Here is a 13,838-nt window from a genome sequence, read left to right as displayed (position 1 = left end):
TTCTAAGCTGTTACTTTTTTGGAGCCCAGACTCTACCATCAGCAGAAGAGAAATGCTTGCCCTGGCCAGAAAGCAGTGGCCAAGTCTCATCTGTCAGAAAGCCAGGGGCCAGACTCTCCAGCCACTGGGTGGGCAGGGTTCGTCCAAAACAGAGAGAGGAGGAAGAAAGAAAGAGTGGAGTGTAGGGGAGAGGTTTGAAAGCGAGAGGAAGCTCCCAGATAAACAGGCCGCAGCGCCTCAACTCCTAATCACCCTGCGCTTCCGTTTCCAGACTCTATAATTAGAAGGGCCCCGTCCCTTTTTTCTCTCTATTCCCAGTTGACGCAAGTGCTTCTTGTGGCTTGGCACCTCGTTTGGGGCGTGGGTTTTCAAGAGTTTACAGGCCCTAGGCTTTAGCTCTCTGGCTTTCTGGTCGCTCTGATACAGCATGGATAGCTAACCACTGTCTTAATGCTCACTTCACTTGGTTTCTCCTCTGCTTTTCCTGCCTCCACCTCTGATAATCTGCATGACCCCATCGCTCATCCACTCTGTACCTCCCTCATTCCACCTCTTCATCATCTTTAAATATAACTGTTCTTCAGTCATAGACAAGTCTTAAAAAAGAAACCTTTCAACTCTGAATTAATGTGCACAATTTTGTAGCACCCTTGGCTTTTTTTTTCCAGAGAGGGAGTTTTTTTCATCTCTGTTGCACGTGTAGCTGAATCCTTTTAATCTCATGCCATTCCAGCCTCCTCTTTTCACATTTGACATGCCACCCAATAAAGCCCGGCCACTAATTAAAACCTACTGCAGCCTCCACATAAAAGATTCCATGGGGAAAAACTCAGAGGAAAATTACTAATTACTTTAATATCAGTTATGTCTGGGAGTCGTCAAAAAGACAGAGGTTTGGACATTTTTTTCAAACTTACACTCTGTATCAGTGATGTATTCCCAAGATTTTGAGTTACTGGCCAATATACGGATTTGTTTGTACCATCTCAGAAAGCTTCTGGGGATGGGTTTTGGGTTGCGCTTGAAAAGCAGTGCTGCATTTTTCCTCGCTGAGCCAGTTTAGATCTGGGTTTGTTCTGGTGTGGTTTGTTGAGCATGTTGTTTATGGTGAGGGCCTATACTTTCTGGAGTTTGATGAGCTACAAATAAAACGGGACCAAATGAATGGGCCTGTCAGTGGGGGTTACACTTGTGCTGAGCTGCGGTTCAGTGTTTCGGTGAATCTCAATGTGCGCACACACACCCATAACCCTACACGGATGTATGAATACATAGATTCTCTCTTTTACAGACACTCATCATCTTGTCTGTCCTTGAAGAAGCACACGACTCGAACCCTGCTTTTAACCAGACCGAGCTACCATGTGAGGGAAGCTTCATTTTATGACAGCAACAAACGATAGCTTGCTTTATTTTAATGGGCTGGTTTGTTTGTTTTAAAGGCAAAGTAATTCTTTCATGGTCATGCCATCTAGCATGTTTCCTGCACAGTTGGTAGTGTTGGTTGCCTTGGTGTAAGCTGCTGGAGTGAAGTACAGTTTAAATACAGTATTTTGGTTGGCCTGACTTTGTATCAGATTAGCAGTGTATCAGCAGCAACTTCACACTGGCACAATTCAGAGTATCTTTGATCAACTGTGACTGCATTTTTTGTTTTCTCTGATCTTAACATAATAAAAATAAATATTTTTACTGAAAGACTGGGAGCAGCATCGCAAGATATATGTTTGGAATTGACATGTTAAGTAAACATCACTTACGGTTTTGTATGTTGGTATCAAAGTATACATTTGTAAGTGATAGACGATTCACTTCTGAAATGAAAGACAATATGTATTATACATGGCAGCAGTAGGTACTATTAAATACCAAATGAAGCATACACTGACACAACGTTAAAAACCAGTGAACGGAAAATGCACACATAAAACACTCTGAATTCATAGAACAATAAAAAAATATCCACAATGGACAACATATGCAATAACAGTTCTGAGCATGATAACCTGTTTATGCTGAAGCCAGCTGTGGGAGTGATTCCCAGTGCTGATGACAGGATGTATCTTTATTGCAGGAATGCTGCTGGTGACTGCAGACACTCTGGGCCACGATTTTCACGTCTTCCAGATCCTCACCCACCCATGGGCATCCTCACAGAGTGCTGTTCACCATCTCTATACCCTGCACCGTGGGGAAACTGAGGCCAAGGTCTGAAACATACACACACACACACCCACACACACACACAGTCTTGTTCCAGTATCTCCGTGGGGACACCTGACATAATGCATTCCCTAGCTCCTTACCCTAACCTTAACCATCACAACTGAATGCCTAAACCTAACCCTAACCCTAACCCTAACCTAATTCTAACGTGAACCCTAAAAGATCAGGTTAAAGACACCCCTGGGATATAAGGACAAGTATACACACACACACACACACACACACACACACACACACACACACACACACACACACACACACACACACACACACACACGCACACACACATACGCACTACAGTCATCAAGTTGAAGTAGCTAATGAGCATTTACAGTGGACAGTTTGGGAAACAGTTTTAACTTTCACCTTACTTTTAACTTCCAAATAAGTTGGAGATGATAAGTTGTCACATCAGTTGCTGCATCCCATCAGATTTCTGCATTGAAGTAAAATTATCAATGTTTCAAAAATACGAAAATTAATGTTAACATTGAAGTATGTTAAACTAAAAAAATAAACCATTAGCAATGGTCCGAGGATTCCCACGTATCCTGGAATCCTGGAAAACCATTTTTTTCAGTCCTTGAAAACACAAGGAAAGTGAAGGAAATAGTACAATGCCCTGAAAAACTTTGTCTTGTCCTCGAAAATAATTTTGACATTTTTGTCTTTTCTTTTTGCTGAACTGTCACCAAAACAGCTGGTAGTTGAAATTAGGTCTTCGGTCAGGAACCAGATGAAGTTAGAATGTCAGGGGTAAGAATATATGGACTGCTCTCATATTTCAAAACTGTGAGCGCCCCGCAAAGTTGTTGGCTTTTGAATGCAACCCGAATCATGTAAGGTTGGTGAAGTCGGTATGCAGATAAAATTGCATTTGAAATGTAGCCAGACAACCAAGAAATGTAGGTGAAGTAATCCTTTAGATGCAAACCTCAGTGACTGTTGGCTGCTAATGAGCTTCATTTCGTTTATAATTTTCGCTCTCCCACTTGCTGGGTTATCGCTTGCACGTAACTTTAGTGGTTTACACAGCAACATTTTGGTTGGCTAGGTAGCTAATGTTATGTGTTTGATTAGGATGATAGGTTTGCTAGCTTGTTTTGCCTGCAAATGTCTCAAGTTTGTGATTTGAACAGTGTGTGTTTGCTTTGCATTGTTATTTAGAGTTTGAGCTTAATGATAGGAGCTTTGTGTGCCCATGAGCATCGTTTGAGCATCTTTTCCTAATTTAGTAAGTAAAGTGTAGTCCTCATAATATTTATTGTGGCTTAAACTCTGATTCCCTTAATACATGAAAATGAACAACATTCACGATGTAGTATAATCAGTCTCAGTTTTTCTCTTACTTAAATGACAATATTGAAGGGCTCATTTTACGTTTTTTGATCCACTTATTATTGTGGCCGTGGTCAATGATCGTTGTAAACACATTATGAAGATTCTGGTTCTCTTTGTTTAGGTGGCTTTGGCTCAGGAGGTAGAGCGGGTCGTCCACTAACTGGAAGTTCGGTGGTTCGATCCACATGTCGAAGTGTCCTTGGGCAAGATACTGAACCCCAATTTGCCCCCGATGTATCATCGGTGTTTGAGTGTGTGTATATGTGTAGAAAGAGCTGTATGTATGAAAAAGCGCTGTATAAATGTGTGTGTAAATGTAAAGTGTGTAAATGTAAAGTGCTTTGATTAGTTGATAAGACCAGAAAAGCGCTATGTAAATGTAGTCCAGTTTTTATGTAGTCTCATAAAAATCAGTATCTAATATATTACATACTGATTGGAAGATTAAAGCTTTAAAAGTTTTTTTAACACAAGCTGGTATTTTGTGTGGAGATACAGTATTGCCACCAGCACTTTGTTAAGATGCTGTAGAATCAGTCACTCGTGATCTCCATGTGTACTCCAGTGTATATGGGCTAAATTAGATGTTTCAAAGTCAGTAAAGGAACCCCATCAGACAAAATTGAGACAACTGCACCCTCCCACATGGCTACAAAACCCTTGCAACCTATATAACCCACCCAACACTTTTTTTTAGCCTGTGTTTGTTTGCTTTTTGGCAAATTGACGCAATTAATGTATGTTGACTGTTTCACTTGCATATGCCACTAAAAATAGATGTGTGCGAACCGTAAAATGTATTTAGGAGCACGTGTGGGAGTGTGTGTGTGTGTGTATATATATATATATATACCCACACACACACAGGTTTTATTTAACATGATTATTTATGATTGAAATAAATCACAAATGAAGAAGACAGTCATTATCTTCCAAGTTAAAATATTTTACACCTTTCTCTTTGTTAATTCATTCTGTGACATTCATAGCTTTGCAGTGCAAGTTACAAGTGCTTACCCAACAAAACTACTTCAGGCCTTGTTCGGTTCAGGATTATTGACTAGGAAAACACACTATCACACACACGCTCTCACAGCCTGCCTGTAGTTAATGTATTACCAAACGGCAGGTCCGCTGACCGGCTGCTCACTGAGCCTACTTTGATCCAACCCGTCGTAAACAGTGAATGCTGGCCTTAGCCTAGTGCTCGGGCCAGAGGTTATCACCACACATTCACACACACACACACACACACACACACACACACACACACACACACACACACACACACACACATACACACACACACACACACGCACACAAACACACTCGGACACACACTGGAGAGTGATAAAGTCTTCAGTGAGGTGGGTGGAGAGACGCCTTATCTGTCTCCAGTGGCCAAACATGCGGCTGGCTGTCAGTGACCCGGGGCCAGGTAAACAGACCTGCAGCTGATAACAGCTGTAAGGGGCTGAAGGAGGATCAGAATTTAGATGAGCTTGGACAAACTGGAGAGCACTAGACCCAGGGGAGACAAGGATGGCACTCCATTACTGCTAAACTTTGCAGCCCTGCACCATCAACTGTGATACCAGTTATTGGGGTTTATGAAGGCCAATTGTATCAGTGCGTTTATATGCACTTAAGTTTCTGGGCTACTTTTAGCTTTCTGCAGGAACCTAAATTATCAGCCTTCATGTACATGAGAAACCAATTTTCAAGAATTGGAGTAGGGTATGGGAGAAACCTGATTTTCCTAGCTTGCTCTCCCCTTGAGAAGCTGATTTCTTGGCCACTTATACAGGAAATGGGTTTCTAATGAGCTTTTTACATGTACAGGGCAAGGACCTCAGGGAAATGATTGCTGTGACAACAAAGAGGGAAAGATAGTTACATGTAGCGACACATCTTAATATTCAAAATAATTTAATTCAGAAGGACAATTGATATGTCAACAACTGAGTGCTATGAGTTTTTTTTTGTTTTTTTTGACCGTAAATATTTGGTGACATATTTGTAAAATTAAAAAACACTGAGCCTATCTGGCCCTTAGCTCTGACAAAAAACATCACATTAACCTCAAAGAGTGACTATGTATAAAAATGGCACTAATTCCTACATGATGTGATATTCTTGTTAACCCTTTAAATTAGGGTTAGGGTTAGGGTTAGCGTCAGCTGAAAGTCTACACTTCAATCACATCTTGAGGGTTTCATTTCAAATCCATTGTGGTGGTTTACAGAGGCAAAATTATGAAAATTGTGTTCCTGTCCAAATACTTATGGATCTAACTGTACGTAATGGTTTTCAGGTAATATTAGGGGTAGGTAGAAATGTGATTGCTGATCCCTAAACATCTTGTAAAATCTCCAATGTAACCCAATTTCTCATAGTAACCTGATGAGTATGTAAACATGATGGATGATTTGATTTGACTGAGCAATCTGATTGATTATCATGTTAAAACATTCTGTTTCAGTATTAAAGTTTAATGTATTTGGCAAAAAATGGCCATATATAAAAATTCACATTGGCACAAAATATCAGCTCTTGGCTGCTTCAGCCTTATAAATATTGGCGCTGACCTTCAAAACCCATATTGGTCAATTCTTAATGACTAAATTAGGAGTACAGAGTGTTTCCACAGAATTTTAAAGCATGGGTACAGCCTTTACACAGTTAGAGATCCAAACTCTCAGGTTAAAGCCATCATACCTCCACTCATTGGTACCACTGCAACTATGTCTTATTCATGTGATCAAATGTTGCAAATTGAATAGATTCAATTAATAGTCTCGGCATTGACAACAAATGGAATGTTATATAAATTCTGCAATAGGTATTTAATTAATCAAAAATAGTTATATCCGTTATATCAAAGATTAACCACACTGCATGGCTACTGTCTGATTCTTAATCCCAGACCAAAATCTGCCATATTGCAGTATATTGGCAATCCACTATCAAACAATATGAAGCATTAAAGCTCTAGTCAACCACAAAAAAACTACTTTGACTTTCTTTGTATTTACTTCATCCATATCCTCCTTGTATTGCAGAGAATGTTATCCCTGTGAGTTATGTTTGCTAAAGTCTCTTCAGTCTTGTCCCTCTGTCCATCTTTGTCACATTCTTGTCATTCTTTCAGAGTTCCTCTCAGGTTAACAGAGCAGCCTAATCTCTTTAACCGCTGTTGGTGTGATTGAAAAAGAAAAGAAAAAGTCAAAGGTATTAAACCTGCTGTTCATGGCATCACCATGGCTGTCAAGGATGTCCTCAAATGCTCAGTGTACAAGGACAGGAGGGAGAGCTTTCCAGCTTCTTTGGAATGTGCTACCTCCACACTGGCACATGCATGTGACTGAATGCAGTTACATTCCACCTTTTTAAGATAACGTTTGACAACTGTTTGATATCTGCATTTTTGTCACACCATGACTGTACAATCACAGCCACCCTTCAGGTAACCCCCTGCCTGATAAAATGGATTTGACACTAAAGTCCAGGCACCCATTTAAGGTTGAAGCTCTGACAAGTCTATTATGACCAATTATATAACACAAAGTAGCCCTTTCTCATCTCTAAGGCATCCCTAATTAGCCACAGCCGAGGTCAGGCCTCCTCTTTCACTCATCTTTGTGAAGTAAAGTAACTGTCTGGTATGCAGAGGATACCCCATTAACTGTCATTGCTGGGGGCAATTACCTAGTCTTACCTGGCAAAAGATTAGAAAGGCCTGCTGGTACAGAACTGTCTCTCTGACTGGCTGATTTGCTTGCTGGCTGAAGAGTTAGACATTCCTCATTTTAACTTTTTCCTGAACCTTTTCCTTTCATTTTTTTCTCCAGTCCTGTCCACTTACTCCAGCCTTTATTTTTTTTTTTTTAACGTCGAAAGATGGATGCTATTTCAGCACACTTTCACCTCATTAGTCTGTCACCTCACTCCTCTATCCTTTCTAATTTTCTTTCTGCCGCTCTCCTATGCTTGTGTTGTGTCTTGCAGCCTATCTGTCTGGTTTCCTGCATGTCTAACATGCCCAGGGAGATCCTATCTTCTCAAGTGTCTGCTCCCTGAGAATCAGTCACTGTTTGAGTAAGCAGGACTAACAAAGGATGCCAGCAGCTCCTTAGTTTTTCTCAGTAATCTTTTTTACCACCAAACAAGCTCATATCACATCGTCACCTTTGCCAAAAGCTATTGTCCAATCCTCTCACACTGGCCGACTTTTGTCACGCACTCAGAATTATGTGTTTATCTGTGTGATAAACACTTCACCCTCGTCACGCTAATGTTCCTGGCAGGCTGGAGTTTGATGCCATTTATTCCCACTATACATATTTCTTTATATTGACTGGTGAAGAAAATAACAAAGAAAGGATTGTTTCTTTTTTTTTTTAACACACCCGTATAGTGAATTTCACTACAGTATGGCAGTGTAGAGAATTTGGATGGAGCTGCCTAAACCAAACCTGGACCAAATTTCTGAGAGGAAGTGAGCATGTCTAAGGCTGGTTACAAGTATACTGCCTGGAGAAACTGTAGTCATCTATAGTGGAATTTGCTATCAACAAGTTGAAACCTTACTTGCATTATAATTCCAGATCTGGCTCCCATCACTTGTGGTTACCTTCCAGATGCCTATTAAAACATTTCAAAATTGTGTGTGTCATTCACCTGCACAAACAAAGCATGTCAATAATCTCTCTCTTACATTCTGTTACTCAAACTCAAAACTGTTTCGAATGACAAGACAAAAGCCTATGTTGCTAATAGTAATGTAACCAATCACATAATATTGTACTCATTAAAAGTTGGATTGTCCGACACAAAAATGTCAAAATATTGTACTTATCTAAGTATATACTGATATTCACTTCAGTATGATAACATCTTATAGTTTTACGTCACAGTTTTAATTAATAACTTTACACTAGAGCATGTAAAGGCAGAGATGGCTTTGATACAGCTGATGTCTAACATACTAAGGTAAATGCAGCTCAATTCACTCTGTAAATGGCATATCAAAAGAGAGAAGGGTGCAATAGTAACCTGTGATGAGATCATTGAACGTCATGTTCAAAACCAGGTTTAACAAACACAACTCATAACACCCCCATCCCCTGTTATATAGTAATCAAATATTGAATTCACTAACAGTCATTGCTCTATCTTTTCTTTTCCATTACAGGCCTTTATTTTTATTAGTTTATTTTTGTACTCTCTTCAGAATTGGAGAATTTTCCACACGAAATTGACCAGTGCACATCGTGTGACCTTAGTAAATCTAGTGGAATACATAATGAACCTCTGCCAACATGTCTACTGTCTCCACATATTATCCTCCTTTGAATACATATGAACTGAGGAGAAAGGTGCAATTTGGAAAATATTTGCTACAGTGACTCCAACATGATGGTGCGTATCTTTGATAAATACACCACATTTGTCTGAGGTTGAATGTGTCACATCTCCATGCCTGCAAAACTGTTGCAAAAGTCACAGTGAATCTGGCCTTGTATCTTTGGGGGCAAATCCTTAATACTTGTAATTTTATTTTATTTTACTTTTTGCAATGAAAACACTGAAATTTAAAGTTAATACATACAACAATAAAACACAAGCTATTAGCTGCTTTAGTACGAAAATGTTATAATATACATATAATATGGGCCTTCATAAATGATTGCAATCATATATGATAAAATGAGAAATAAGACACTTTTAAGTAATGTTTTTAAGCCATGGTATCATCAAGTAGTGTATGAATATGATGAAAGATGTTTGATTGGGGTATTCAGGAATGATGAACATGAAAATGAGGATAATGAATGCCAATATAGTCAAGCGCAGTGAATCCATGCATTATCTGTTTTGCTCATTCATTATCTCATCCCCCTACTGTCACCACCCTCTGTCCCCTGACCTCTATACCTGTTCTGTCTCTGTCCAGGTCCAGGACATGTGTTTCAGCCAAGATAGTCGCTGGGTAGCAATCAGCACCCTTCGCGGCACCACCCACGTCTTTCCCATCAATCCCTACGGCGGTGCACCCTGTGCCCGCACACACATGTCCCCGCGGGTTGTCAACCGGATGTCTCGCTTTCAAAAGAGTGCTGGCCTGGAGGAGATTGAACAGGAGCTGAACAGGGCAGCTGCATTAGGAGGAGCGGGAGCAGGAGGCATAGGAGGAGGTGGTTGCATTCTGGGTGGAGGAGGAGGCATCGGGGGCCGCTGTAGTCCCATACCAGGCATGTCCAGCAGCCCCTCGGGGTCTCCACTGCACGGTGAGGAGCTAGGAAGGAGGGGAATGGATGGGCTTACTGATGTTGTTGCCTATTTGTGCCTCCATTTCAGCCATCTTGGGTTGATGTGGGCACATTATGGCATGTTAAGAATTCACACAAAGACCACCTACATGACATTGACATTCAGGTGCTGACATTCAGGTGCTGATTTTTATAAATGCCGGCTATAGTGGACAAGGGTTGCACATGTATGCTAACTGCATTCACGGTTTTGGCTACTTGGGTTAATAATCATGATAAATAATTGTGATAAATAAATTGCTTTACACAGCAAAATACTCCCCATAGTCACTTAGCCATGACAGTGAAACCTTCAGTTAACTACAGGCACAGACATTTTATGATATGTTTACAAAGATTTTCAGCAGTGGCACATGTCTTTACAAAACTACTGGTCATCAACTCTGCAAATATATAAATGTATGTATTAATACCAAAATAAGTTTTCATTTCTTATATTAACTGATTGGAGGCATCCACCTTACCGAGTTATTTGATGTAAAGAAAAAGGTAAGGGAAAGCTGTTTTCTTTTATCGTGCATTTTATTTTTTTAATTAACCGTGTTATTTATAGATTTTTGTCGACTTTTTGGGCATTGTACTGCTTGCCATCAACTTGCCGTCAGCCAGCATGGGCTGGAGATTAGTCAGATTCATGTATAAACGTTTGGTCTATAAAATGTCAAAAAATAGTGGAAAATGTCCATTAGTTAATTTAGATAGCTTATTTGGTCCAACCAACTGTCAAAAAGTGTAAGATTAGTTACACAGATACATACACAGACATAAAACATAGAAAGTAGAAAAACCTGAAATTGGGGAAACCTGGAACCAAAGAATGCGTGAATGTGACATTTTTTAATATGGACATACTTGCTAATTAATTTTCTGTCAATCGAGTAATTAATCAGTCGATACTGACTATAGTTATGAAATTGACTGAACTTTATAACTCACAGCTGTATTAATAAACTTATGGTTTCTAGGGGGCGAAAACATGAAACAAGCATACAGATACAGATCCACCATATCTTTGCCTTATAAAATCAATAGAGTAATATTGGCATTCATTTGGAGGTAATCTTGTGTACACCTGATAAATGTGAGTCCAATACTTCACTTTTAGCCCTGTAGTGTAGCCCCAGGTAGTGCACAGACAGCTTACCAGAGCGGTTTTGTGGGGTATGAGTGCCAAAATCCAAAATTAAAAGTAGTCATTTAAATTCTATTTTGATTCATGATGGTCCATCTATATGTGTCAGCCATGTCAGCCAGGTGACCAGGACAGGTGTACCTCACCTGTCACCCAATGTGTGCTATGAGATAAGATGTGTAAAGAAAATGGCAGGTGTATTATAAAGTTTGATTTAGTGTGATAAAGCATTACATTACAACACAAAATAGATTTTACTATTTTTCTCATTTAGAAGTTATTAGCAGGTCAGTTATTAGCAGGTATCGGCAGTTGCTAAATTCCAGGGATTACCGTGTGTGTGTGTGTGTGTGTGTGTGTGTGTGTGTGTGTGTGGCGTGTTGGCGTGTGTGAGTGTGTGTGTGTGTGTGTGTGTGTGTGTGTGTGTGTGTGTGTGTGTGTGTGTGTGTGTGTGTGTGTGTGTGTGTGTGTGTGTGTGTGTGTGTGTGTGTGTGTGTGTGTGTGTGTGTGTGTGTGTGTGTGTGTGTGTGTGTGTGTGTGTGTGTGTGTGTGTGTGTGTGTGTGTGTGTGTGTGTGTGTGTGTGTGTGTGTGTGTGTGTGTGTGTGTGTGTGTGTGTGTGTGTGTGTGTGTGTGTGTGTGTGTGTGTGTGTGTGTGTGTGTGTGTGTGTGTGTGTGTGTGTGTGTGTGTGTGTGTGTGTGTGTGTGTGTGTGTGTGTGTGTGTGTGTGTGTGTGTGTGTGTGTGTGTGTGTGTGTGTGTGTGTGTGTGTGTGTGTGTGTGTGTGTGTGTGTGTGTGTGTGTGTGTGTGTGTGTGTGTGTGTGTGTGTGTGTGTGTGTGTGTGTGTGTGTGTGTGTGTGTGTGTGTGTGTGTGTGTGTGTGTGTGTGTGTGTGTGTGTGTGTGTGTGTGTGTGTGTGTGTGTGTGTGTGTGTGTGTGTGTGTGTGTGTGTGTGTGTGTGTGTGTGTGTGTGTGTGTGTGTGTGTGTGTGTGTGTGTGTGTGTGTGTGTGTGTGTGTGTGTGTGTGTGTGTGTGTGTGTGTGTGTGTGTGTGTGTGTGTGTGTGTGTGTGTGTGTGTGTGTGTGTGTGTGTGTGTGTGTGTGTGTGTGTGTGTGTGTGTGTGTGTGTGTGTGTGTGTGTGTGTGTGTGTGTGTGTGTGTGTGTGTGTGTGTGTGTGTGTGTGTGTGTGTGTGTGTGTGTGTGTGTGTGTGTGTGTGTGTGTGTGTGTGTGTGTGTGTGTGTGTGTGTGTGTGTGTGTGTGTGTGTGTGTGTGTGTGTGTGTGTGTGTGTGTGTGTGTGTGTGTGTGTGTGTGTGTGTGTGTGTGTGTGTGTGTGTGTGTGTGTGTGTGTGTGTGTGTGTGTGTGTGTGTGTGTGTGTGTGTGTGTGTGTGTGTGTGTGTGTGTGTGTGTGTGTGTGTGTGTGTGTGTGTGTGTGTGTGTGTGTGTGTGTGTGTGTGTGTGTGTGTGTGTGTGTGTGTGTGTGTGTGTGTGTGTGTGTGTGTGTGTGTGTGTGTGTGTGTGTGTGTGTGTGTGTGTGTGTGTGTGTGTGTGTGTGTGTGTGTGTGTGTGTGTGTGTGTGTGTGTGTGTGTGTGTGTGTGTGTGTGTGTGTGTGTGTGTGTGTGTGTGTGTGTGTGTGTGTGTGTGTGTGTGTGTGTGTGTGTGTGTGTGTGTGTGTGTGTGTGTGTGTGTGTGTGTGTGTGTGTGTGTGTGTGTGTGTGTGTGTGTGTGTGTGTGTGTGTGTGTGTGTGTGTGTGTGTGTGTGTGTGTGTGTGTGTGTGTGTGTGTGTGTGTGTGTGTGTGTGTGTGTGTGTGTGTGTGTGTGTGTGTGTGTGTGTGTGTGTGTGTGTGTGTGTGTGTGTGTGTGTGTGTGTGTGTGTGTGTGTGTGTGTGTGTGTGTGTGTGTGTGTGTGTGTGTGTGTGTGTGTGTGTGTGTGTGTGTGTGTGTGTGTGTGTGTGTGTGTGTGTGTGTGTGTGTGTGTGTGTGTGTGTGTGTGTGTAAATTTATTATATTTCCCTGTTGATTCCCCAGAATCCCCAAAGCTGAGTGTTAATGTCATTAATCACAACTTTTAGAAGGGCATATTTAGTTGAGACACATCACTAAACTGACAATAGAAATGAGTGAAATGTTAGAGATTTTATTACATTGTTTCTTTTATAGTTGACTACCTGTTAATATCTTTTGTTGCATTATATCATTATCAGAGATGGAAATCTTCAGGGATCTGTTCAATTCCCAGTAAACAAGATGCAATTCCACAGGAAATCACAGGAAAAATTACATGTATTATTGCTCTTGGTAGGAAATCATGCTTCTGTTAATGGTGGTGGGTCTGATCCGGTCGACAGCATTATGTATCGTGTTTGACTGTCACTGGACCCCTTTCCATCTGATGTATAGTAAACTATTATTACTATTGCATTATAAAATAACACATACCGTGAAAGAAAACTTTATCCATATCATTTATCCCTCCTTTACAATTTCATTTCATGGCCACAATATACTTTTCCCCCTAAATTGTATCCTTGTAGAATCTTCATATTGGCCCAAATAGGTGACAGAAGATGCTGGGACGGTGGGGTCAGTGTCATGTCATACTGTTATTTGCCTGCCTCAGAACTCGCACTGCATCCCCAGCCACGTACACAAACAATCTCTGTAAAGATACACCTTTGCTTCCTCTCTCTTTCTTGTCTTCCTTGTCTAGACCCAAACCCCTGTGTAACCCCTACTCTGAAATACACACACACACACACACACACACACACACACACACACACACACACACACACACACACGTGCGCG

At 41.0% G+C, this 13,838-nt stretch overlaps 1 protein-coding gene across 5 annotated transcripts in view; it reads left to right on the top strand.

The window, feature by feature from the left end:
• Window positions 1-13,838, top strand: part of bcas3 (BCAS3 microtubule associated cell migration factor) — a 391,310-nt gene that overhangs the window by 77,323 nt on the left and 300,149 nt on the right. For all 5 annotated transcript variants that reach the window (XM_040130737.1, XM_040130738.1, XM_040130736.1 and 2 more), the window contains 2 exons: window positions 2,075-2,208; window positions 9,524-9,857. In XM_040130737.1, the coding sequence (XP_039986671.1) occupies window positions 2,075-2,208; window positions 9,524-9,857 (468 nt within the window). The remainder of the gene's footprint in view (window positions 1-2,074; window positions 2,209-9,523; window positions 9,858-13,838) is intronic.

Source organism: Xiphias gladius, chromosome 7 (assembly GCF_016859285.1).
Source record: "Xiphias gladius isolate SHS-SW01 ecotype Sanya breed wild chromosome 7, ASM1685928v1, whole genome shotgun sequence".
In the NCBI taxonomy this organism is placed as follows: Eukaryota; Metazoa; Chordata; class Actinopteri; order Istiophoriformes; family Xiphiidae; genus Xiphias; species Xiphias gladius.
Note: the sequence above shows the minus strand (reverse complement) of the source record. Positions and strands in the feature narration are given on the sequence as shown.